Below are 27,775 nucleotides of genomic sequence, written 5' to 3' on the forward strand. Positions count from 1 at the left end.
AAATTCTTACAAGATTCAGAAGAAGCAGTGGAAAAGAAGCCAGAGAGAGGAACCAAGACTCTGTAGAAACGCACTAGAGATGAAGCAGGAATATGACAGTTTGGTTTCAGCTTCATCACTTACTAGCCATGAGACTTTGAGAAAGCCATAGTCTTCCAGGCATCAGCAACCTGCTCAGTAAAATGATCTTTTCATTACAGACCCACAGGGTTTGTCAAGAGACAAATGACATATGCGAGAGTCTTTTGTCCCTTAAATAAAACAAGGGGACATTATCACTGTATAGAAGGCATCACTCAACAGTTTATAAAGTATGGACTTTGTAGTAATATAGTAACAGTGAATATTTAGGCATGTCACAAACATGTCTACATCTGACGGTCATAATAAAACCTTGAAAGTTGGGCATTATTCTTCTCCTAAAAGATGAGGAAAATGACTCATGAAATACAAAATGTGTATTACACGTTTACTATAAATTCCCAATGAAGTATCTACAGAGCCTGTAGGACCAGAATTGCTAACTAAGCTCTAAAGATATTTCCATCAAAACTGAAGAATGTCTCCAACCAGAGCTGTGCCTGATTCCTGCCCTGAAAAAGTCAACTGAGAGACCCACATCCTCTACGATGGTCATTGACACAGTACATTCTGACATGGTCCACACAGCATTGCTAGTGCATGAGGAGGGGAGAAAATAAGCCCATGGAGAAAATCTCACATGCAGTTCTTCCACCAATTACTGTTAATATTCACTTATTTTGATAATTCTAAATAAAGCTGTCTACTTCTATGTGATATTCACCATTGCTGCAGGCAAAATTTTGCATGAAATGCTTGTCATTGTCCTCTCCTGGATAACAGGGAGCCTTATTCCAGTAACGTTCTGCTTGTACACGCTGTACTGAAACCCTCTGAGTTTTTGGATGAAGCAGGAGCAATAGCAATGGTTCCAAAACTCGTGCAATATCATGTCTTTGTAGGACTTGGTTCAGCCAGGCTTGTCCCACAGAGCTAGTAGAACCATCGAGACTGTTAAGGCTATCTAACATGATGAACAGTGACCTAAAATAAACACAAATAATTAAAATAAAGAACCAAACATCTACCTTGTCACACTCTTTTATAAAATCAATAAATTGGGTTTCTTACTTTGAATTAACTATTTTGAAGTAGTCATACTTCAGGATAAATTTTGATCATAGCATTTTAATAATCTTAATCCCAATAGTCTCAGTAGGCATAAGAAAGGAAAAAAACTTTTGCCCTTCTAAAAATATACTTATGCTTTGAAATTTCACAAGCATACATTACTAAGATTAATACTGAAGAATTGAAAAAAAATATGATTAGTCTTGTTTTAGCAACATTTTCCTGTTCATATTATCAAGCACTGAGCCTTCGGCAAGTCAGTATTACTCCATGTTGATCCATGTTCCTCTGCTCACACTATCCCTGTGAGTCAAAGCTATGTGCTTAATTCAAGGCAAAATCTGTGAATGGTATGAAAGTGTGCTTTGGAATCAGAAAAACCCAAGATTCAAATCTTTTGTGTGGTGTTTGGCAAGTAACAACTTTTCCTGACCTCTATTCCCTCACTTGTAAAATTAGGAAAGATAGTTGTCAAGTAAGAGATGATTATTTATAAAGTAAAGGTTCAATATATTCAATACACTGTAGGGGTTCAATATATGGTTCAGTATCAGATCACTTAAAAATGGTAATGCTGGTTGAAAAGCACCAGCTGAAATAACGTTCAGTAGAGGACAATTCTGATCCTGAGCTGAGCTTGAACACAGATTCATGGCCACCACTATGAGACCGGCTGGTGAGACTACCTTATGACAATATGTGAATCCACCTAAAAATGGCAGCTCCTTGGAATTTAATGCAGATCTGATATCTGAAGTCACCTATGTAGTCCAGACAAAAACCAAAACCACTCTCAGGCAGCTACAAGTTCTCTGGATTCATGGAAATAATTTGTTAGTGTTTTCGGCTATAGATTTTAACAAATCTAGTTTAGGCAGAAGATTGAAAATAATTGCTTGAGAAACACATAATCTACTATTTATATGCAGTTTCACTAAATGTGAATATAGACTCAAGAAAGCTGTATCCATTGCATTATCATTCTAAGTAATGCACCTAGAATGGTGCCTGACACCTCGTAGGAATGTGATAAATAGTTGTCCAAGGAAGGGAAGGGAAACCAGGTACTCCAAAACCAGAAAGTAAATATCTGGTGGATGAGTAAAAATGCCATGCATTTTAATACAGTTTATGGTTTTCAAAATAATAAATTCTCTTTATAAAATTTATAAATTGCTATCTCCTACACTTGCCAAGCTAGACAGTAGACTCAAGGAAAGAGGCAACATTAAGATATCTTACTGTGAAATCTTAATATAAAATGTAACTGACCTGTCAAAAGAACGTACAAAAGAGGAAGATTTATTTATATGGAGATCTCTCGTTAGATGCCAAAGAACTGCAAACTTGGCATGTGCTTCCATCCTTATTTTCTGAGGAGAAACATGGGAGCTTAAATTATATTCTTCTCTCTTGAAGATACTAAGTGATTTTAGTAAAATCAGAGTACTATTTAGGAGTACTGTATTACGTTCAACGTCCACAATATTCAAACACACATTGCAATAAACTTTATTTCTATTCTTTATGGAAGTAGAAACACAGAAAATATGTAAATATATACAGAAATATTGAACTTAAAGGTTATCATCTCATCCTGTCTCGTAAATAATTATTCCTGAGTTTAGACTTTAAGTAATGAGCTTACTAGATTATTGTATAACAGAAGAAAAAAGTTACTAATGTACATGTATCTGGAGTCCAGAAGGCACTTCCTCCTTCATTTTAATATAAACATTTAGTTGTCAAAATTGATTTCATTGCAGTATATATTTTTTGTCCCAGAAATGATACATTAATCCCAAATGAGTTTTTCATCACTTATAAGCTGGTTTGACTCAAAAATTTAAACACTTAAAAATTATTTCTACAATAAAAATACCAAACTACTTTTGAGATTATTTGGAAAAAGATTAATAATGGGTAAAACAATGTAAAAATAAATTATTTAGAACAGCAAGCACACTTGGTATTAGATAATAAATATGTATTAATATAAATCAAGTAGAAATTGTCACATTATCAAAACTTTTGAAGTCTTTCTTTAGCATTTATGGATCCTTTAAGCAAAAGCCCCAAGAAACCAGACTGCAACTTCCTAAATTGCTTGTGATAGTTGGGAGGCATGCTTGTTTTTTCTGTGAGCTTAATACAGGCTTTTCTTACGAAGCCTGCATTTGTATCAACCAACAGAAATGTAAAAATTAAGTAGTAAAATATATTTTAATTTTTTTCATGGATGTATATATTTATTTAGAACTTGGGAGTATTTCTTTAAAAATGAAATGCTACCCAAGTGAAAATAGGCATATAATTTGTCCTAGATTTATATTTAATGTAAAACTTAAATTGTTAGAATAGAGTGCTTCCCTATTATTTCTGAATAATTTTGAAAAAAAACGTGTTATAGCAGAAATAGATTTTTAACATTTTTCTTGGAATAAACTTTTCATTCCTTTCATTTACTCCTTCATATACCACTTTCTCCTCTGCCAAATGTTTATTTAACACAATTCCTTTTTTGAATATGACCCACTCAAACATACTAGCATTTTGAGTTTTTTAAAAATAGGACAATATACTTCTAAAAGGTCTTCAATCAAATCTTCTATTTATATTACAGAGCAGCACAGGAAGACCACAAACGTCATTAAATTACCCTGATGAGGTTAGTCAAAATGATTATTCCAGCTTCTTCTCAGGCTAACTGAATTATATATCACACTTCATATATATTAGAATACAAAATTCTTATTTTGGATATGTAGTATAATAATGCAAATAATATAATCTCACATATTAGTATTCTATAGCTTATAAATATAATTTATACATTATTTCATTTCATATATATTAGTTAATAAATCCATAAGTTCCATAACTGAGGCCACTGGTTCCTCTTTAAATGACCCAAGAACTGAGACCACCAATACTAAACATCATTTCCCATAACTGTGTCCTGAACAAATAAATAAATCCAGCATTTGATTTTTGTTTTACTTTTCATATTACTGATGCTTTTGTAAACAACTTTCCTCTAGAAAGAGTTGAATACATTTATTTTAAAGATATTAAGATCACTGTGAACAAAGCTATTTTCTCTTACTCCTATGTTAACTGCAATAATTTCCCTAAAGTTTTCTTACTTTTTAGTATAATGTGTGTGTGTGTGTGTGTGTGGGGCAGGGGGCGGGGGGCGGTGTGCACAAGATAAGAAGAGGATTTACCTTATCTTTATGGGTTAACTGCTGACTTATAACATCCTCACAGATGCTAGAAGAAGGAACTAAGTTATGTAATTGATAAAATAGTTCCACACTCTTCTGGTGATGCTGAGGTGTCCCATCTCCCAACTGGTCCCACAATGTTAAAGCTACATGCTATAAAAAAGATGTAAAAGTGACAGTCACAATACCATACATGAAAATTTATTTAACAAATATTTCTTATTAGGTATAAATGAATGTCTGCTCTCTGTCAGATCTGTAAGGTTTTTAATATTCTATTCTATGGGGATGAGGTTACTAAGTGCAGTCTTCCATGTACCTACTTTCTGATCACCCAAGCCCTTGGAACCTTTTATGATAGTCCTGTAATGATATTTGTTTTTAGACATCAGGCATGTTGTCTGGACATGGTGGCTCATGCCTGTAATCCCAGCATCTTGGGAGGCCGAAGCAGGAGGATCACCTGAGGTCACGAGTTTGAGACCAGCCTGGGCAACACGGCGAAATCTTGTCTCTACTAAAAATACAAAAAGTTAGCCGGGCATGGTGGCATGCACCTGTAATCCCAGCTACTCGGGAGGCTGAGACAGGAGAATTAATTGAACTCGAAAGGCGCAAGTTGCAGTTAGCAGAGATTGCGCAACAGAGCGAGACTATATCTCGAAAAAAAAATCAGACATGTGAATGTTTTCTGCAGGGCCCAGGTAAGACCCCATTTCATTATTTAGTGGTGTTAGTAAAGTGATGCTAGAATAAACTATCCTTAATAAGATACAAATCCCACATTGAATGCAATTTAATATTCATGGTTGTATATTACAGAGTGAAAAGTAATTCATAGTTGAAATATCCAAACTACTTGAAATCTATAAAATAGATAATAGGTATTTCAGAGCTACATATGTTAACGCAGCACTTGATCTGTAACAGCATTAATAATAATGCAATTAGTAATAATAATAATGCAATAATCTTCAGGATTCACTACCACAATATTATAAAATCCAACTCTAATCTAGCAGGAGGAAATATCTGAAGGGGCACAATGACTTGAAATCACATTTTAAAACTTTTTTTTAACGTACAGTATAAAGAATCTACCTGCTTAAGATGTATACAATCCAAATCTACTTGATGTTCGATATAGAGGATAATATTTATACCATTGGGGTAGAAATCAAAGACTGAGTTTTCTGAATTTTTTTCTGAGTGACTTTATACACCACAGATGATAATGAGACAATATGACGAGTCAGAAAAACTTTTCATGAGAGTTTTGGAGTACTAAGGTTTTACTGCATGAAAAGCAAAAGTGCTGCTCACGCCTGTAATCCCAGCACTTTGGGAGGCTGAGGCGGGCGGATTACTGAGGTCAGGAGTTTGAGACCAGCCTGGCCAACATGGTGAAACCCCGTTTCTACTAAAAACACAAAAATTAGCTGGGCATGGTGGCACACGCCTGTAACCCCAGCTACTAGGGAGGCTGAGGCAGGAGAATTGCTTGAGCCCAGGAGGCAGAAGTTGCAGTGAGCCAAGATCGTGCCACTGCACTCCAGCCTGGCCGACAGAGCAAGACTGTCTCAAAAAAAAAAAAAAAAAAAAAAAAAGCAAAAGTGTCACAACCACTTAATCTGAAAGTAAGTTCTACTGTTTTCCTCTTTTTAGCTGAAATTATTTCCTACATGGCTTCAGTGCCCTAATACTTCTCTTTATCCTAATATTACTACTCCTTTATTCTTATTTTTCTCCCCGCTCACAAAATTGGGAATAAGATGGGGAGAGCAGTATGTCTATCAGCTGTGGCATCGTTTTCTATATGGCAAGACATATTAAGAGGTGTTTAATGAGGCTTTATTATCATTTTAAAAATAATCCTTAAAGCAAACTAGGTCAAGTATCATACATGGCTGTAATGATCATCGTCATGTATGCAGTTCTTAGAATTTACCTTGAAAAATTCAGTCTTCTCAGCTATGTACCTCAGATTGCCCTGAGTGAGGGGAGGTCTAATAACCACAGCTACTCTTCCCTGGTTTGGACTTAAGGGTTGTGCAGGCTCTACACTGTTGATGTTTTCCCCAGTGACCATGGCCACAGACTGTGTCAGTCCCACCAGGTCCATGACTAGTGAAATAGCAACACTCTGAACACTGAAATCACTTGCTTGGCTGCAAGCATTCATCAGAGTCTGGAGCCACTGTGGAGGCTGCACATGCTCACAGTCTGAAACAAAAGATGGTAGCAATCAGAGTTCATTATACTAAACATTTCACACACACTCTAAGTTAATTTCAAAAAATAAAGCCACTAAATACTTTTAAGGCCTTGATCTGTTAACAAAACCATGGTTTCTCACCTAGTCTAGAGCTTTAATAAAGTAGCAACAATAATTTATTATACTTTTCTTCAATATATATTTTTCTTATGCCAAGTCATACAATCTATTATCCCGTCCCAAAAAACAGTATATTGATCAATAAACATTATGTAGTATTCACTGCACTGTGTGTGTATATATAAAAATCAAAATAAAAGTAAACATGTTACTGGTCATAACAAAGAAAACCAGCAGATCTACTGCTACACTACTTCTCCCCAGAGATTTCCATTTCAGCTCCAACTTACCTGCAAGCAAACTGTGAACGACATCAGAATCACAAAATCTTCCAATATATCAATCTCCCCATAGTGACAGTATTCCATTTAAAAAAAAACTTGCAAATTAAAACATTAAAAAAAAGTAACTGGCTAAAAAAATCCGTTTTAATGAATGCCTCTTTTAAAAAGAAAAAACATACTACAGAAAATACTGAAATATAAGCAAAACTGAGATGACCTTACCAGTCTCCAGTTTTTCAGAACGTAACTCTGATGTATGGTTCCCCTCAGCAATGTAAACTGGGAAACTTGAGCACTCTAGGAAGAGCTGACAGGCAGCAAGGAAGGCAGAAAGGTATTCTTTAGAAGTTTTTTGTTTACTTATGCTTCTCTCTTTTACATCTCCTTGTGAATTTCTGTCCCATTTTGAAGTCTCTCCTTGTTCTCGACCAAGATCCCCCTGATGTTCTGTAGTCAAAGCCTGAGAAAGAGAGTTATTCTGAATGATGTAGAGGTTGATAAGTCTGGTAAGAAACTGTTGGACATACTCCAAGCAGCACTGCATTGCAGTCTTTTGGGCTGTCTTCCCACTTCGGGTTGCTGTCCCCTGAGTGACTACGGAAGGGGTCTGGATGATGGTTTCTTCAGATCCCACAGTGGATGCTGTTTCTGTTTCAGAGGATGTGCTACCAATTGGGATGGTAGCTGCCCCCTGGCCCTCACTCAGTTCTCTGTCAATATCATCAGTTCGGTCTGCTTGATATTGTATAAACTCAGTGAATCCACTCTCTGATGATCGACTACTTGGTGGATTTTCTCCGTCTTCAAACACTTCAGTAGGATTTTCATGAGAAACTGATGATACCTGTTAGAGATTTTTAAGAAAGCAAAAGGCTGAGTAGCAAAGTGTACATATTAGGAATTAGAAATGACCACTTTTGAGAGATGTTTTAGACTATTCACAATTTAATCTACCCATTCTGTTGACTCTAACAGCAACCCCTACACCGATTTATTCATTCTCCAAGTATTTATTATGCACTATACACACAGCATACATAAGGTTAGATTCTTGGGAACAAAAATACATATATAAAAGTCTCTAGGATCTATATCCTTGTTTTCAAATGGTTATTTCACCTACTTCATGAAATCACTTTCCTAATGTCTAAAAAATGCCAAGAATGAGATATGTAAGGTTAAAAAATGACATTTTAATAACTACAAATAAAATCGAATAGCTCATCTGTTCAGGGCCACATGAATGTGAAATTTTTATTGAAATGTGTAAAGTGCTAATTAAATATTTGTCTTTCAGTGAATAGTTATCGAATTCCTATCATGGTGCCAGACACTGTATTAGGTAGTAGAAATAAAAGGAATATTTTATAATCTAGAGGGGAAGATGAGAGACAATTAAATTACAATAAACAACAAATGAACCGGTCCCTGGAGTAGAACTGGAGGGTATTAGCCTTTTACTCCCTATAATAGGATAGAGTAAGTATAAATATCGAGGATATTTTCTGGCTTAATTTAAGTAAAAGTTATATGTAAGAATTCCTTGGGTGACTGAGTCAGAATATAATAGCATCATGAACTAAATGCTCTGTTGCCCAAAGCTGGGCTTCGCCTAATGTTCCTTGCCTCAGTGAATGACACTTTTCCTTGAGTCAGGAAGACAGAAACCTAGGGATCATTTTTTGTACCTTCTTCACCCCTCCTCCCCTCCCCACTTTCATATCAGTAGAGGCATTAAGGGTGCAGGCCTTGAGTCAACTAGGGCTCTGCCATTCACTAGTTATGTGATACCTGGCAAGTTATTTAACTTCTCCAAACCACCGTTTCCTAATGTGTATAATTGAGGGACAGTAATTCCTACATTTTACAATTGCTATGAGGATTACATAACGGTATATATAAAGCACATGGCAAAATGCCTAGCACCTAGTAAACACTCATGGTTAGTGATCATTACCTTTATCAATCTATTACTAAGTCTATTTTTCCTCCTAAATATATTGCTAATCCATCGATTTCTATCTTTACTCCTCGTATCTTGTTGGCACAAGTTATCACCACCTCTCACCTGCGCTACTATAGGTCTTCCCACATCTGTTTTTGTTTCTCATCTACATTTCACACTGCAGCCAGAGTAACTTTTCTAATACACAAAAGTAATTATGCCATTTGCCTTTTCCCCTCAGGGCCTTCCTGGTGCTCCTAAACAACAAAAGCCCTAGAACAGCTCAAGGCCCTCTAAGACCTGGCCTCTGCCTATCTTACAGCTGCATCTCTTGTCTGCTTGGTGCTTGTCTCTGCCTAAGAGCCTTTGCAAAATCATAGCTGAGAAAATTATGACAGTGAATGATATCAAACCTAATTGACCTCATCTTGCTTCTGTCCTCTCAACTGTCCTTGTTCATTCCTGGGTATAGGCTGAACTAGCCTTGGGAAAGAATTTAGTTTGTAGTTTAAAGCTAAACTGTTCTTATAAAACAAATGAAAGACCACCAGCTACCAGGTTAGAATGAGAGGAGCTGGAATTCTAAATATTACCAGCCATTATTCCAGAGGTCATAAGATTTTCAACTTCCCCAATTACTCTTGTAGGTAACATCACTATGTGAACCTAAGATCACCCTTTTGATGTCTTTTCAGGTTTTTGCATTTCTAACAACTGAATGGCCTCACCTGGACCTGCCAACCAGTTCTGTGGCCCCCACCCAGGAACTGATTCAACATAAAAAAAGCTTCTACTCCCTATGATTTCATCCCCAAGCCAACTAATCAGCACTCCCAATTCACTGGCCCCCTACCCACCAAATTATCCTTAAAGACTATGATCCTCAAGTTTTCCGGTAGACTGATTTGGGCAATAATAAAACTTCAGTCTCCTACATAGCCGGCTGTGCATAAATTACTGTTTCTCCATTGCAATTCCTCTGTCTTGATAAATTGGCTGTCTAGGCAACAGGCAAGGTGAACTCGTTGGGCTGTTATACTTCTTCCTCTGTCAGGTGCTCTCTTTTTACCTCCCTCACCACACCAGTTCCTCTAGGGCTTCACTCAAACACACCTTCCTCAAGAAAGCATTCTTTGGCCCCAGCGTAGGTCAGGTCACCCCATTTTCCATATTCCTACCACTTGATTATTTTCCTTTGTACATTTATCACAACTGTAATTAAATGTGCACTTACTTGTATAATATTTCTACCAATTAGAAAGAAAGGACAGAGAAGGGGAGAGACTATGTCTAGCTCACCACTGGATAGCCAGCAACTAGCACAGTGATAGCAGCAGGAGACAGACAAATCCTAGGCAGCCAGAGACGGGTCCCCGGTGAAACCTCACATTCAAGCCAAAGACAGTTTAAAGCCTAGCTACAAGTCCTGCATAAATCCACAGACCAGATTGAGACCCTCTCTTCCCATTTGGCACACTTTCCTCTGATTGATCCCCACTCTTCACCTATTTTACATATACCTACCCTTCCCTAATTGGTTATTTATACTGTTGTGCTCACCTTTGAGTGGTGCCTTTGTTTTAGCCTCTTTTGTGTACTCACAAACCAATCAGCACAAAGATGTGCTGTAAGTGTAAAATGCACACTAGATCTTGAAGACAGTACAAAAAAGAATGTAAGCTACCTCACTTATTTATATGACATCAATTTTATATAGATTACATTGAAATGATAATATATTGGCTACAATTGTCTGAATAAACTAGAATTAAAATTAACTTTACCTGCGTTTTACTTCAATGTGGGTACTAGAAACTTTTGAATTACATATGCCATTCACATGATAACTTTTACTGGAAAAGTACTGATATAGATAATTAAACTGCCCTATAAGCAAAAGCCTACAAAAGCCTACTAACATTGCATTTGGATCTAGGAAAGACTCACTATTATTTAAATGCTTACGTATAAGTGATTTTACTAAGTAACTTCTGCTTTGAAGAAATGTAAATGGTCTAATACCAAAAATAATAGTTAAAATTACCTTTTTGTCTTCCCATTCTTTGACTGAATTGTTCTGCCCACTTGGAAACTGCAAAACACCTCCAGTGCTAGCAGATAACAGTGGAGGCTGAACCTTGCTAAGGATCTTTGAGCAAAGTCTGAGAGAATATGTGAGTTCAGACAAGTGCAATGTCTGGAGATGGCTTGTCAAGGCAGAAATCATTCTGAGCAGCAACTGGGGCAAGTGTTCTGTCTGGATTTCAATATAAGTCTCCTGAAAACAAAAGTGAAACGAAAAAAGTTTAAACAATGTGGAACCCAAAAGTTACATTTTTAAATCTATATATAAATAGGCAATAATTTTACTCATCTGTAATGTTTTATACGCATCATGCTGTTAACACTGTGTATTTTATTACTGATGCCTTATAAAATTTCTATTCCCAAATTCTCAATTTAAATACTTCAAAGCATGTATTATAAAATAACCCCAGTTTTATCTGCTATATTACTAAAATTATAATATAACAAAAGTAAATAGAATTATTTAAAAACAAAACAGGCTGAATGTCATACCTGACACAGCACCCTCATACTTCTAGTAGGCTTCAAAATGAGAAAGCAAAGAAGTGAGGAGAGAAAACAGAAGGGAAAAGATTTCCAAGTCTTCATTTAATAGAAATAATATTAATATAAATGCAGCATTAGACCACTATACACTAAACAGTTAAGATTTTATAACATGCAATTATGAAGTTTACCCCATGTATTTTTTATATGTATATGTCAAAGGAGAAAACACTTGAAAGATTTTATGAAAAAAAGCTTACCAAAGAGGAAAAAATCAATTTAATTTTAAAGATGAAATGTATCTGAAGGCTTGCCTACAACATGAAATATTTGAACTATGTTATTAGATGTCCTTGATATTTTCTTACCAAGGTGGTCTTACCAAAGAAACTATGTCCAATAAAAAATCCACCAGTAAGCAGAAATTGGTCAGCTGTAATTCAGATGAGTCATTACTATCTCCAGGTCCAATCTGAAGTCTGGCATGCAGTGTCCTCCTAAAAGGATGAAATTTACTTTATCAAGTATACTGTCAAGTGATGTGAATACCTGTGACAGCATCATCATCCTTCTAATGAAGGCCAAGTCAATACTGGGTCACACACAGTAATGTTTTTGTGATGACAAATTCTATTTCCCCCAGGACACTGTACCTCTTCGTGGAAAATTCCCAAAGCAAGATACCTAGGCTGAACCTCTCCCTACAACTCCTATCCTGCACTTCGAAGTGTTCTGAATGGATCTCACTTTCTCGGACTTATTTCCCATTGCTTCCTGTACAGATAACACCTCCTAGTTAACACTGATTAATTGCTACTTAATTTCTAACCTTGGGTCTTAAAATAGGCTCATTTGTCCTTCTGTACTACTGCCCTCCCCAGTCTCATTTTTCCCATGATCAGAATGCATCTGTCCTTCAAAGTCTGAGATCAAATGTTACCTCCTCCAGGAAGCCTCTTCTGATCCAAGTAGCAGAGATCATTCCTCCAACAAACATTCACATTAAATCATAGAAATCCTATATGACCATACATTGCCCTCCACTCTGAAGACACAAAGTAAGAATATAATATAGTCCCTGACCAACAAGAATATAAGCATGTAGACAAATAAATGCAACAATGTGACAGTGTTGGCGGCATCGATTCTGATGGGAGATTTGAGGGAAGGAAGGAAAGGTGGGTAACCTCTACATAGGATTTTAGCAGATGGGCAAGGGGAAAGAGTACTTTAGAAAGAATAGCACAAGTGAAGCCTCAGCAGCATTAAAGTTAACATGCTGCTAACTTTCAGAGAATAGTCCAGGTTGGCTGAAGAAGTGTGGATGTGTGCATTTGTGAATTTGTAGAAGGTAAAAACCCAGGGTAGGGTCAGGTGACAAAAAGATACGATTCCTACATTTTAATCTATTAAGACATTTGTATTTTTTAATACTAGGAATATATACATGCATGTCTTATTTGTTCCCACTACAAGATCTTTGAAGACAGGGACTGTCTATCTGCCTAGCATGATGCTTTTTAACTGGGTGCTCAACCTCTGCTGAATAAGTCAAGAACTTTCTAAACCATTAAAGAGATTAATGTATAGGAGCAACACTTAACGTTTTTTATTAAAAGACTTCTAATGCCCAGATCATATATAATTACATTTTCACTACATGCTCCTGGGCCTTGAGTGGTTAATCTGGTTGAGAGGATCTGGTCTAGAAGCCAGAGATTCCACTCAGATTCACTAGTAGCCAAGGGTTTTCAGACCATATTTTTTGCTTTATTTCCTAAGGGGTAGAAGGCTTTTATCACTGCCCAGTGACAGTATGGATTGGTTCTAATGGCTTCTAAAAACACAAGTCAGGCCAAAAAGTTTTTTGTTAATCAAAATGGAAATCCTTTTGGAAAAGTGTGCTGAGGCAGCAGCCCAAAATTTGCTGTCTTTTCTACAACAATGAAAAACTACATTACTATAGACTGAAGAGGGAAAATTTTTAATCTACTCTGGTGTATGAATAACTGATCTCTAAACTCCCAATTCTAAGAGAATATGATCAATGATTTTATATCCTATGTGACAAGTAGAGTCAGATTATGAATAATAAGTAACAATTATTAGTAATAGAATGTATAAAAGAACATTCATTAAATTTAATAACTTAAAAAAACCCAAAGGTTAGCTTTGGATGTTACTAAATTAAAACGAATGAAAGTTTAACGTACCTACAACATTCTTCAAACCAACGTGCAACATAATCCCACATATAATAAGGTTCGAAGGAATTAAACAGAAGGTTAGCAGTTTTAATCAACTCTGCTGTTTTCTTATTTTCTCTTAATTTACTGAAAAAAGAGAAAAGAAAACAAAAACTAAAAAATATTAACATTTATTTTTTCAAATTTAAATTTGAGTGGAATGCCAGTACACATTCCTAGGTAGTTGCTAGAAAATGTGCTAGTAAGAAGATTGCAACAAATAATTTTTATCTACTGCCACTCTATTATTTTTTGTGCAGTTATTTTTCCAAATTTGAATTTTTGTCACTCAAATATCAAGATCAGAAATTAGACTTTCATAGTTTCTGCATAATAAAAAAGACAAAAGAACAAGAATTTCTTTTTGAACTATTTAGTGCGTAAGACTGTAAATTTGGCAAAATTCTTTTATTTCCCTTGGCACATACAAACTGAGTAGTGATTTGATTTTCACAGCCTTGATTGTGAAGAATTTTGTCTGCTTCCCTGTGCTATTCAGGATTTTCTTAAGAAAAGTTTATTTTGACCAGTTTCAATCAAATTATTATTCTTAGTTTGAAAAACAACAACAAAACTAACTAGTGCTGTTAATAGCCATTATCACTGAAATTGCATCGGGGAAAAATAACTTTGTTATTTCAAGTGGCAACCCTTTAGCCGATTAGCTATTTTCTCCTCCTGTCTTTTGTAACAATTAAAACAACTGTCTTTATATAGTGAGGTACTGTCAATACAACTAGTATGTCAGTATTACATCAGCTTTACTAGTATTAAATCTGCCTTACTTATTAGAACACAAACTTCATAGAGTAGGATCCCAAGTTATTACACTTCAAGTTTATATTAGGTGAATACATATTATGTCTTCATGTCAAATTTAATTTTTTGATAATCTACCTGCTTAACTGAGCATGATCCTTGCTGAAGGGTGGTTCTGTTTGAAGATCCAACTCTGCTTTGCATTGAGAATATAATGTTCTAAACACTTCAATCAGGACATCTTCTAGAATTACAGGTCCTAAAATTAATATTCAAATTAAAGACAGTAATTAATCAGCATGAGAAAATCATGCTTATCTGAAAATTGGCCCAATTAAACGATGTTTTAAAAACAAGTATTTTTAAAATAGTATTTCTTCAGAAGCTAAGCTAAATTCACATTTCTTTGAGAAGGTAATGTAAGATATTACATAACTGAACAAATATTTAAAGTGCAGATTGACACAATAGAAATTACAGAATCAGAGAAACTGGTTTTGCCACTTAATAGTTCTGCTACATTAGACAAGTTATTTAACTTCTTTGAGCTTCAGTTTCCTCATCTAGAATGAGGATAATACCGAAATTTACAGGACTGTTAAGGGTTAGAAAAAATATTTGTAAGATTGCTAGCATAGTTTCTAGAATATAATAAGTATTAAACAAATGCTACTTGTAATTACTGTTATTAATTTAAATAATACTAAAATGCATAAGGCTAAATTTTCTTGCTATTACAGATATCACCTCCTTAAAAAATTCCTGAGCTTCATCTGTTATCATATAATAGCTAAAAAAACCTCTCAAGACCATTTATATAATTCAAGTTATTCTTATATTTTAAAGTTTTCATTTTTAAGAAATGGTGAGAGGACACCTGCTAAAACATCTATATATAACTTGAAGATATTACATACTTTATGATTTCATTTTATTGTTGCAAATATTTATGTTTTTTCCTAATTTCTGTCTCAAGTGCCATAATATATAGGAAATATACAATGAATAAAGAGAAAACATGCAAAATAAAGGGAATGTGGAGAAGAAAGTTGAGGGATATAACTCAAATATTTTTCATCAAGTCCTTGGATTCTGTGAACTATAAATTGGTCATGATGGATAAATGTTTTAATTTCAATAATATAATCAGGATTAAGAGAAGCTTAGATAGCATCTTTAAAGTGATTCTTCTGCTACATACATACCACAGGACACATACATAATAACGTATCAGCTGGATGAATACCTGTATCTTAACTTTGTAGAGTGAACTTCCAGAAATTGAGAACTTATATTTAAAGGCCACCTCAAAATATAACGATTTCCCTGATGACTCTTTTTATTTTCTTATTCACACAAAGGTACCACACATGACCTTATGCCCTAGGACAGTATATATTACCTAGTTCAGGTTTGTCCAGTAAACTGATTAAAATGCGAAAAGGCTTTAGATCCTGCATTAGAGTGTTCTCTTCTCCAAATCCATTCACTTGTAAGATTCCCACCATTGCCTTTAAAAAAGGAAAGTACACTGGTCATTTAAGTGAACATATTCAAAGATTTTTTCCTTAAGAAAAAGTACTTTTAAATGTAACCATATATAATGGAGATTTATACCCACTATTGCTTTTCTGAAGCCTTTCACCAACTCTGGCCTTCTTACTCTGCTAGGAAAAAAATATATTTATCTATCTTGAGAAAAAAAGTGTCTAAATTTTCTTTAGACATAGTGGAATATCAAAGAAAATTTAGAAAAATATATTCATGAGGTGAGTGTTTTCCCTACAGATGAATTTCTATTTAAGATCATCCTTCTCAGAACTATGCCACATTATCATGGCAGTTTCTGCTATTACACAATTATTTTCCCGTTAGTGACTTAACAACGATATTCTTATAACCTCACTCTTTTAAAAATGCTTCAGATACCATGTATTTTTTTCTGTTTATTTCAAATATTTTAAATAAACATAATTGAATTAAAAATAATATGAAATAAACTTCTCCAGAGCTTCACAGGAAATAGCACAGGTCCTGACTCATTTTTGGAAAAGCTCCAACTTTCCTTGAGCAGAAGGTGAGAAGCTGCAACTATGTTTTACTAAAGCAATGAAAACAACAAAGAGAAAAAAAGTGTTTTGTCTTATGTGGTAGTCTAACATATGATTATTATTTTATAGGCATTTGCTTGTTATAAAAATTCTGGGGAAGTTTGTAGGTCTTGTCTCCATCCCTTCAACTGTGAATTCAATTAAGGCAAGACCTTGTCTTATACTTTTTCAGTACCTGTAGTGGTCAGTAAGAGACCAAAGAATAATGAAAGTATTCATTACCTGGACCAATAATTCTTTTGAAAAGGTAGTGAAATAGTAAGTGGCATGTTCTTCGGGATTACTGTGTCTTGTGCTTCTGGGTCCTATGATAGCACCGTTGTTATCAAAACCTCCACAGAAACAAATCACAAAATTACTTAAAATGGAATTCTCAAAACTGTTGTTCACTAAATACCAAAACAGCAAAATCTCAAAACAGCACTAAACACTTACCAATTAGTAGCCCATTCAATGTCAGCAAGAGAGATCATTTTAGATAGTTTAATAAAGGGAAACCAATTCAATACGTAAGTATCATAGTATTCTTCCAGAATTATCCTTCTTTTTTTTTTTGGCCAATTTTACTCACAGTGAAATAACTGGATACTCAGAACATCCACAATAAGTTATATTATGTCCCCTCACTCTAGGCAGTAAAGAGTTGTGAAGACAGACAAAACACACAAAAAGCATGGAAAACCAAAGTGTACATATGTATTACTGCCTGAGTGGGACATTAGTATCATGTGTAAGACAATGGTACTAGTCCTGATTCCTTTGATGAATTCAAAGTTTTGGATAGTATGCCAGCATTTTGATTATCAGCTCATCCTTCTTTGCCTACTAACTTACAGTACAACCACCTCAATTTGTAAGGGGAAAAACATCTTGTTAAGGACAAGGGAACATGACTTTATGAATTCAAATAGCCTCTTCAACTATAAAGCTGCTGAAATTCTTCATACAATACACAACTAATACTGTTTATATTTTTATTGTCCATTTAAACAAGAAATTTTAGTTTTTAAATTCAGGAAATACATACAACTTGGTAATACTTACACATGACAAATCTCCCTCCATTTTTCCCCAATTATGACCGTAGACATCAAATACCTACCAAGAAGCCATGCATAAAGTCTTCGATTCAGAGACATATCCCTCCTTAGCACTACATGAAGGGCTGCTGACAAGATCCTGATCATATCCGGTCGAGTGGCCTGGAAGTTAGGAATATGGTTATATTTAACAATATACAATACATATTTTTTTCCTCTTTAAATTTGCCCTGAAATATGCTTAGAACATTAGGGCGTATGGAGTACTTTCATGTATTATTTCAAACACAGGAATTATTACTTACATTTTACAGATTAGGACACAGGAAGAAAGTTAGATAACATGGCTATTTAGCTGCATAACTGAAATTGTAACTTAATTATTTTAACTTCCAGTTTGAAGTTCTTTATCTATATAATAAAAGCAAATTCTGACATAAAACAAATAAAATGGAGCAAGATGGAACAGACACAAGAAAATCATATGCCATTAGTCTTTCACATTTATAATGCTGTCAACTGGCTATAAACTCCTTAGAAGGTCACCATCTTCATCCACTCAGTCATTTATTCTTTTTAAAAATTTTTATCTTGCAGTATTTTAAACATATTGAAAAATACAGAAAACAACATAATAAACCCTTTTCTACCAATCATCCAGCTTTAATCTTAATTTTTCTCTCATTTTGTTCCACATCTTTTTAAGAGAAATAATTTTTTTCTTTTTTCCCAATATCCTTAATTCAATGTTTTAAAAAATGATTAAAGGAGATCTGGGTTTTAGCTAAAAGAGGTAAATTTATAAAAACCATAATAGAAGAAAAGCAACTAACTTGCTATTAATTTTAAGAATACTGCCAGATAATCGCTCTACAATAGAATCTTGGAATCTGAGAATTAGACAATAATGTGGAAACTGACTAGTTTAACAACCACTCTGTAAGTAAAGAACCTAAGCCTCACAGGTTCTTGAGGTTTTGGCTAAGTGCTTAGCCAAATTCAAATGCTTGGTTAGTGACCCAGCTAGATGGAGAACTCACTTCTCCTTAATCACAGACCAGTGAACTTTGTCTTATTACCATGCTTCTTGATAGAATTAGAAAGGATTCACCCAGCTCATTTGTGTTAAAGGAATCTTAGAGAAATAACTGAGATGATACAGAACACAGATCACTAACAACTGACAGATTAGGTTCATGCCTTTGAACACAAATGTCTTCTATTGATCTGTACAATTCTGAAAGTATGGTTCAAGACCCCTAGGTATCTCTAAGACTTTTTCAGGGGGTCCATAAAGTAAAAACTAGCTATTCATATTCATAACAAAACTATGCATATTCATAACAATACTAAGATGTTATAGGGCTTTTTGTTCTGTTGACATATGCCCTGATCATGCAATAGTGGATAAAACTGCTGGCACCTTAGCATGAAAAGAGGCAGTATAGCAGTAGCACCCACTATACTTGTAATCATTATACTTTTACTGCTATGTACTTGTAGTAAAATCAAAAAATAATATCAACCCTTGAGTGCATGTCTTTTAATATTCTGTATAATAGAGTGAAAGATACACTTAAAGTATTTCTGATGTGGCCGGGCACAGTGACTCATACCTGTAATCCCAGCACTTTTGGAGGCCAAGGCAGGTGGATCACAAGGTCAGGAGATCGAGACCATCCTGGCTAATGTGGTGACACCTCATCTCTATTAAAATTATAAAAAATTAGCTGGGCATGGTGGTTGGCGCCTGTAGTCCCAGCTACTCAGGAGGCTAAGGCAGGAGAATCACTCGAACTTGGGAGGCGGAGGTTGCAGTGAGCTAAGATAGCGTCATTGCACTCCAGCCTGGGTGACAAAGCAAGACTCCATCTCAAAAAAAAAAAAAGTACTAAATGTACTTCTGATGTATACTGAAGTATGACGGTTGTCTCAAGGAAAAGCAATCGTATAACTGAGTTGTGAGCTTAACTGCTAGTTTTTTCAAAGAATGCCATTTTTACCTGAAGAATTACTAATACGAACTATGATTATTCAGGCTTGGACATTTTGTAGTCATTTTCTCAAAGTGAGCCTGTCATTGCAAGGAAAATAATATTAATCATGACAAATAATAAAAGTTGAGCTTCTAAAAGAAAAGCAGAATTATAGAAAACTTGCATTTAGACTGAAACTGTATTTTTGGGGTTTTTTTTTTTTTTGAAATGGAGTCTCGCTCTATAGTCCAGGCAGGAGTGCAGTGTCGCAATCTCGGCTCACTGCAACCTCTGCCTTCCAGGTTCAAGCGATTCTCCTGCCTCAGCCTCCCGAGTAGCTGGGGTTACAGGCATGTGCCACCATGCCTAGCTAATTTTTGTATTTTTATTAGAGCATGGGGTTTCACCATGTTGGCCAGGCTGGTCTTGAACTCCTGACCTCAAGTGATCTGCATGCCTAGGCCTCCCAAAGCGCTGGGATTACAGGTGTGAGCCACTGCATCTGACTGAAATTGTATTGTTTTGATTTGAATTGGTTGAAAGCTTCTCAATACTGGGATTAAAAGTTTCTCCCAATATCTAAAAATCTTTACTGATGAGATCAGTGGCAATAGTAATAAACATGATTAATCTTGTATAATAAAATGTGAAAACATTTGGAAAATCTGCATAATTCAATAAGCCAGTATTTCTTTAATATCCAATCATGATGTTACAAAAGCACATATGACTGAAAGATCCACTGAAAGTACAAGATAGACCAGTGGATTTTAATGGAATAGAATATGAAAAGTTCATTGATATAGTTTAAGACTCAATATTGTAACTAATTTTTAAAATCTATAGCTTCAAAGTTTTCGTATAATATCAAAGAATATGTAATTTTAACAGAAAATGCTACTGAAATACTCCTCGATTTTCCAACTACATATCAAGGTGAGATCAGATTTTCTTCACATACTTTAACCAAAAGAACAAATCACAATAGAGACAAGCTAACCAATACAAGCAAAAGATTTTTGAGGACCTTCAGTACCTTTAAAGAGTGTAATGGGGTTCTACAACTAAAGCATTTGAGAACTTCTGATCTATCCAACATAAGATATGAAGATTATATTGTCACAAAATCTTTAAAAGTACAAATGTCTCCCCATCTTATTTTGGGAGAAAAACTACTCTTCTTAAGAAAGCAGGAAGTAGAAGATGTTAGTCAAAGGATAAAAAATTTCAGATGGCAAAAATAAGTTCAAAAAGATCTATGGTACAACATGGTAACTATAGTTGTTAGCAATGTATTGTATTTTTTTTTTTTTTTTTTTTTTTTTGTGAGACGGAGTCTTGCTCTGTCACTCAGGCTGGAGTGCAGTGGGGCGTTCTCGGCTCACTGCAATCTCTGCCTCCCAGGTTCATGCCATTCTCCTGCCTCAGCATCCCGAGTAGCTGGGACTACAGGCGCCAGCCACTACGCCTGGCTAATTTGTTTTTGTACATTTAGTAGAGACGGGGTTTCACCGTGTTAGCCAGGATGGTCTGATCTCCTGACCTCATGATCCACCCACCTCGGCTTCCCAAAGTGCTGGGATTATAGGCGTGAGCCACCGCGCCTGGCCACAATGTATTGTATTCTTAAAAACTGCTCAGAGTACATTTTAAGTGTTCTCACTGTAAAAATGTGTGTGAGATAATGAATGTTAATTAGCTCAATTTACAGATTCCAGAATGTATACATATGTCAAACATCATGTTGTACAGGATAAATATATACAATTCGTGTCCATTAAAAACTAAATTTAAAAAAGGAAGTTGCTTCTTGATTACAACTGATATCACCATCTATTTCTAATATGAAAAAAAGTCTATTATAATTTCAAAGGTGTAAGTACTACAGATTTGGGTGAGCTTTCCAGGAAACAAAGAAGTGTAGCAGTCCATCTCTCTGCTGAAGTTCCCAACAGCAATCATCCTTTTGGGATATGGTAATGAAGGCACTGTTAAGTCACAATTATAATAAAATCCATACTCGGATTGTATTCTATTATATGAAAGACATAGAAAGAGGGAAAGTGGAACACTAAGGTACCTACATCATAATTCTTATTCAGTTTGATACAGTTAGAGGGAGAACTGTATTAGAATTGGGTAGAGTAGTGGGGAGAAAAGTATTAGAATTATAAGATTATTAGAATTGGGTGTATACTTTTAAAAAACATTCAACGAAGCTATTGTTTTCATAATACCTATTATAGAATGTAAGAATCTAGAACATTTTGGCTGACAGGATTACAGAGAAGGCAGAGTAAGAAAGTACAGGCTGAGAAAAGCTTAGGAAACATTGATATGTTAAGATTACAAATTAAGTTACTCTTGAGTCTACTATGACTTAATTCCTCAGATCTTGTTGAGACATCTGTCAATTGAGGGCCTAATGATGTTGAATGCCTGAAAGGTAAGAAAGCAATGGGAAAAGTTCAAGAGTGAAAGTCAGTAAGTTTTTTGGATAAAGATCCAGACAGTACATATTTTAGACTTTCAGATAACATACATTGCTTTGCCATATTCTTCTTTGTTTTCTAAGCCTTTAAAAAAGCAAAAACCTTTCTTAACTTTTGGGCTGTTTGGCCATCCCTAATTTAGATTATGCTAAGATGACTCAATAGTTGTTTTTGTGAAAAGCCAGAGGGCAGAATAAAGTCCCTTGGTTGAAGGGTGAAAGTCTCAAAATAGAAACAGAGTGGTTTATGTTCCAATTAGTGAAAGTATAGACAATGAAGTGTAGAATTATTTAGTTACTAATATTTCAATATCAAACTAAATAAAGTAAAAGAAAAATGTTAATAAAATAATGAATAAAAAATTGGCCAGTCATAATGAAAATTCACTACAGTTATCTATTCATCGCAGTTCTTATGAAAACCTCAAATAATAGTCCTTTTTAGGAATAAATAAAGGTTTAGAACTCAAAGGAATTTAGATCATTTCTTTTAAAATGAGGGCACTGATTAAGGTCTAGGAATGAACTTCGTTTATGATTTGTCAAGTTAGTTGCACTTATTTGTAATAAAAGTACTATAGAATATCACAGTGACTAAACATGTGGCTCTTAAGTTATAGTCAACTCTGCTAAGGATCTGGCATGCATATTAAAATCACCAAAACAAGATAACATAACATCAGTACAGATGATGGCTGGGTAGAAGGCCTGGGTCTCAGTCTTGGCTTACTCAGAGTTAGCAATAGAGAACCTCTTGCTTTTTATATGTTACAACTTTTTTCAAAAGTATGAAATAATCTACTTCAATTATTCTTATCAAATAAGTGAAGCTTTTATATTTAGGTTTTTTTTTCACAACAAATTCCACTCCTTAAAAAGGAACTTATTTTCTACGTGCTTACTCATTTATACAAGAATTCAACACACATGCCTTTAAAAAAATAACTACACATTATCAATCTATAGTTTTCCAAGAATGCCTTATAATAATATCAGCGTTAATATTTTACCTGACTCATGTGGAAAGGAAAACAGAAGAGTATGAGGTCCAGTGTGCTTCTCTGTACAAGTACACTTGAGTCTTGCACCGAAGTACTTACTGCTTCTACCTGAAATAACAGCATCTTTAATCTATTGTCTATTATGCTGAGAATTTTTTGCCATGAAAATGTAACAACTCTTCATTTTCTCAAAAGTATGCTTCTGAGGATCTAATCAATAATTAAAGATATTTACATTATTTTGAATAGTAAATATATCATGATGGTTTAAAAATTAAGAAGTACATAAGACTATACAGCATAACTTCTAACTATCCAACTTCCGTTTTGTAGGCAACAGTTTTACTAGTGAATATTTCCTGCAAATACAAGAAAAACACCATACATATATTTCAAACCTGCCTTTTTCATTTAACATGTTTTAGAGATCTTTCCTTATTATTAAAGAGCTTCATTTCTTAATGGCCAAAGTATTTTATTTCATACATGAACTCTAATTTATTTAACTAAGTTTCTAATCATGCGGACTTACACATTTCTAAACACTATTGTAAATAATGTTACAATATATAATACTTACATAACATACATCTGTAAGATAAATTGCTCAAAATAGAATTGCCAGGTCTTGGGGTATGTGCAGTTACAATTTAAACATCATAATGCCGTTGGGCATGGTGGCTCACCCCCGTAATCCCAGCACTTTGGGAGGCTGAGGTGGGTAGATCACTTGGTCAGGAGTTGGAGATCAGTCTGGCCAACATGTTGAAACCCTGTCTCTACTAAAAATACAAAAATTAGCTGGGTGTGGTGGTGCATGCCTGTAATCCCAGCCACTCGGGTGGCTGAGGCAAGGGAGTTTACTTGAACCCTGGAGGCAGAGGTTGCAGTGAGCCAAGATTGTGCCACTGCACTCCATCCTGTGTGACAAAGTGAGACTGTGTCAATAAATACACAGCATAATGCTTTATATTAGGTTTCTATCACTTTATATTCCCACCAGTTTTACATGACAATTTGTTTCTCCACATGCTTGCTTAGCTATATATGGGGTTTTGGTTTTTTTTTTTTGTATTTTTGCCCATCTGACATGAAAACTGGCTTGGTGTAGCTAAACTTTTATTTCTTTATTACAATGTTGATCATCTCTTTATGTCTGAATTATTTTTATTTCCTTTAAGTTAATTATCTGTTCAAATCCATTTTCTACTTGTTTTTATTTGTCTATAGTAGCTCTTTGAATATTAGAAAGAATACTCCTTTGACTGTGATATTTGGGAATTATTTTTCCATGTGTGTCATTTGTTTAAATAAGTCAAAAATGATTTGTTTAAAATTTCCATTAAATCATTAAAAAGAAATGTAACAGTATATTTTAAAACCTGAATTTAAAAAGTGTAGCCATTTTGGAAAATAGTTTGGCAGTTTCTAATAAACTTACGCATTGAAGAAAAAAGTAAATCTCTGGTACCTTGGATTAGATAATGGTTTCCTAACTATAACATCAAAAGCACAGGCAGCAAGAGAAAAAAAATTAGATGAACTGGACTTGATCAAAATTAAAACTTTTTTGCTTCATGGGACCCTATCAAGAATGTTAGAAGACAATCTACAGAATGGGGGAAAATATTTTCAAATCATATATGACAAGGGTTTAATATCCAGAATGTATAAGGAACTCCTACAATTCAACAACAAAAAGGCAAATAATCTAATTTTTAAGATGGACAAAGGATCTGAATAGAAATTTATTCAAAGAAGATATACAAAGAGCCAATAACCAACCACAAGATGTTCATTGTTAGTCATTAGGGAAATGCAACTCAAAATGACAATGAGAACACTTTATACCCACTGGGAGGACTATGATAAAAAAGACAACAAGTGCTGGCAATGCTGTGGAGAAACTGAAACCTTCATATACTGCAAGTGGTAATAAAAATTGGTGCAGTCACTTTGGAAAAAAGTTTGCCAGTTCTTCAAAAAGTTCGACAGTTACCAAAAAACTTGGAAATGGCACTACTAGACGTATACCCGAAATAAACGAAAACACATGTCCATACTAAAACTCATACATGAGTGTTCAATCGGGCATTATTTTTAACAGCCAAAAAATATAAACAACCCAAATGTCCATCAGCTGATTAATGGTATATGAACACAGGCCAGGTGCAGTGGCTCATGCCTGTAATCCCAGCACCTGGGGAGGCTGAGGTAGGTCGATCACCTGAGGTCAGGAGTTTGAGGCCAGCCTAACCAACATGGATTTAAAGAACACAAAAAATGAGTCCACTTATATACAGTATGGTTTATGTAACATTCTAGAAAAAACAAAACTATAGAAACAGTAAACAGATCAGTGTTTCTAAGGGCCTGGGAGTGTAGAGGAAGGGGAGTGACTGAAAAAAAGGCACAGAGGACTTTTTAGGGTGATGTAAATATTCTGTATCTTGATTGCAATAGTGGTTATATGACTCTATGTACTTGCCAAAATTCAGGTAACTCTACAGTGTAAGAAGGGCTAATTTTGGTGTACATAAATTAACTTCAACAAATCTAATCAGAAATATGCATTAAAATATCAGTAATGTCATAATCATATGGGGAAAAAGTAAATTATGATCAATCAAATTGTTTAATTTTTCAAAATGATCCCTGAGGGTTTTGTATTTCTTGCTCTTAAGAGTATAGCACTCTAGAGATACAAAGCTTGCCTTCTCTTGTTAATCTTGAAATTAAAAAGAAAAATACTGTATAAGTAAGTAATAAATGTGATTTTTCCTCCTATTATCTTTCACTATCTGTTTTAGTACATCTTCTCACATAAATTCCATATGGAATCTGGCTATATTACTTTATCTAAAATTCACTTCTTATAAAGAAGGCTATGAGGCCAAGGTGAGAGGATCACTTCAGGCCTGAAGTTAAGCTTTTAAAAACAATAATTATTATTTTGGCCTTTAATTTTCCTTGATAAATGTAAGCTCGATGAAAATAGGAACTTTGTTCATTATACAATCCTCAATATATGTCTGGAATAGTGTCTGGCTCTAAAGAAATATTTGCGAAATGAGCAACCATATTTTTAGACCTACCATTAGCTCAATATCACTGCCAATTATATAAAGTTGATCTTCCATAGAAAGCTTCCTGTTTAAATGGGCAAGAACATACGTGATTCCAGGTAAACGCACAGCAGGACTGGTGAGAAGACTACCCCACAGGGCACTGTAGAATGCTGACTGGTCCACAGCAGCAGCAACCTTTTCCAACAATGTATTTGTTCTGAGGTATAAATAAAGTGGTTTAAGAAGAGAAACACTTAGTCTCATATTTTAAAAAATAAATCATTCTTTTCCAAAGATGTATGCAAACATCCATGTTATAGTCATATGTCCCACCCTGGAAATAAGTGTGATAGACTGAAAGAAGAATATACTTTAGAGTCAGAGGACTGAATTTAAGTCCTGGCTCCACCATTTACTAGCTGTATACGTTGAGGAAGTCACTTCATTGTTCTTAAAAGTTCAGTCTCCTCATCTGTAAAATGAAGAGAACAACGACAACAAAACACTCCACCACAAGACCTACCTACCTCACTAGGTTGTTAAAGTACTCTAAGTAATAAAATATCATATACATTTTAGTTAATAGTAATCCTATAGTAGAATAGATGTTCTGTTGACTTTCTACAAAATCGTAAAAGGACATTTCAAATCTTTCTTTTTGAAATCACACACTATAAAGTTTAAAACTTTAATGAATTAGATCTATGATAAAAATCAAAGATGCCTTACCACTTTAATAAGGAATACAGGCAAAGATTACTTTTTAGAAGAGGGAAGAAGTGGGGGGTGGGCTAAAAACTACCTATTGAATACTATGCTCACTACCTGGGTGAAAAGATCATCCAAACCCCAAACCTCAGAGTCATGCAATATACCCAAGTAATAAACTTGCACATGTACTCTCTGAATCCTTTTTAACATAAGATAAACAATGAGTAACATAAAAGTCTATTACACTGTAGCATAGTGAAGAGAATTTGATGAGTCACACTGTTTACTTGCTACTTAATATTAACACTGTAATTTCTTCTGGCCTCAATTTATCTATGTGGTAAAAGAATAACATTTACAAATTCTTTTGTAAAACTTATATGGAATACCTAGCAAAACATTAACAAGATAAATCATAGGATACCACAGTTATAAGGATCATTATTCAATTTCTATGTTAAATTTTTAATTATAACTAGCAGAGTTATAAGTGGATCAAGTCCATGCTTCCTTTAGAGAAAAACAACTATTTTAAACAAAACTGATTTCCAAGCTAAATGAAATAATTTCATATTACATTTATGAAACTGTAGGCAAATAAGTAAAAAAGTAAAATAAATAAAAGAGGGTCGGATGCGGTGGCTCGCGCCTATAATCCCAGCACTTTGGGAGGCCGAGGTGGGTGGATCACGAGGTCAGGAGTTCAAGACCAGCCTGGCCAAGATGGTGAAACCCTGTCTTTACTAAAACTACAAAAATTAGCCAGTCGTGGTGGCAGGTGCCTGTAATCCCTGCTACTTGGGAGGCTGAGACAGGAGAATTGCTTGAACCTGAGAGGCAGAGGTTGCAGTGAGT

The 27,775-nt window shown here is 34.8% G+C and overlaps 1 protein-coding gene and 1 long non-coding RNA gene across 27 annotated transcripts in view; one reads left to right on the forward strand and one right to left on the reverse strand.

The window, feature by feature from the left end:
* The window catches only part of DOP1A (DOP1 leucine zipper like protein A), a 105,980-nt gene that overhangs the window by 31,641 nt on the left and 46,564 nt on the right, over window positions 1-27,775 (reverse strand). For 9 of the 26 annotated variants that reach the window (XR_012433639.1, XM_074037578.1, XM_065543778.1 and 6 more), the window contains 15 exons: window positions 26,233-26,426; window positions 23,151-23,245; window positions 17,736-17,835; window positions 16,856-16,965; window positions 15,925-16,033; window positions 14,661-14,781; window positions 13,731-13,850; window positions 11,900-12,014; window positions 11,524-11,553; window positions 10,988-11,221; window positions 7,221-7,842; window positions 6,328-6,602; window positions 4,380-4,532; window positions 2,425-2,525; window positions 806-1,065 (listed from right to left, as the gene is read on the reverse strand). Coding sequence is in view for 25 of the 26 variants with exons in the window: in XM_074037578.1 (XP_073893679.1) it covers window positions 806-1,065; window positions 2,425-2,525; window positions 4,380-4,532; window positions 6,328-6,602; window positions 7,221-7,842; window positions 10,988-11,221; window positions 11,524-11,553; window positions 11,900-12,014; window positions 13,731-13,850; window positions 14,661-14,781; window positions 15,925-16,033; window positions 16,856-16,965; window positions 17,736-17,835; window positions 23,151-23,245; window positions 26,233-26,426 (2,639 nt within the window). In the remaining variant the exon portion in view is untranslated. Of the gene's footprint in view, window positions 1-805; window positions 1,066-2,424; window positions 2,526-4,379; window positions 4,533-6,327; window positions 6,603-7,004; window positions 7,843-10,987; window positions 11,222-11,523; window positions 11,554-11,899; window positions 12,015-12,457; window positions 12,877-13,730; window positions 13,851-14,660; window positions 14,782-15,924; window positions 16,034-16,855; window positions 16,966-17,735; window positions 17,836-23,150; window positions 23,250-23,721; window positions 23,843-26,232; window positions 26,427-27,775 lie in introns of those variants that run through there. The other 17 variants (XM_065543782.1, XM_065543785.2, XM_065543777.1 and 14 more) reach the window with 12 other exon arrangements.
* LOC123572811 (uncharacterized) lies at window positions 4,765-9,878 on the forward strand. The gene is made up of 2 exons (XR_006697340.3): window positions 4,765-5,083; window positions 9,639-9,878. It is a non-coding gene; the product is annotated as an uncharacterized lncRNA (long non-coding RNA).

Source organism: Macaca fascicularis, chromosome 4 (assembly GCF_037993035.2).
Source record: "Macaca fascicularis isolate 582-1 chromosome 4, T2T-MFA8v1.1".
NCBI classification, from domain to species: Eukaryota; Metazoa; Chordata; class Mammalia; order Primates; family Cercopithecidae; genus Macaca; species Macaca fascicularis.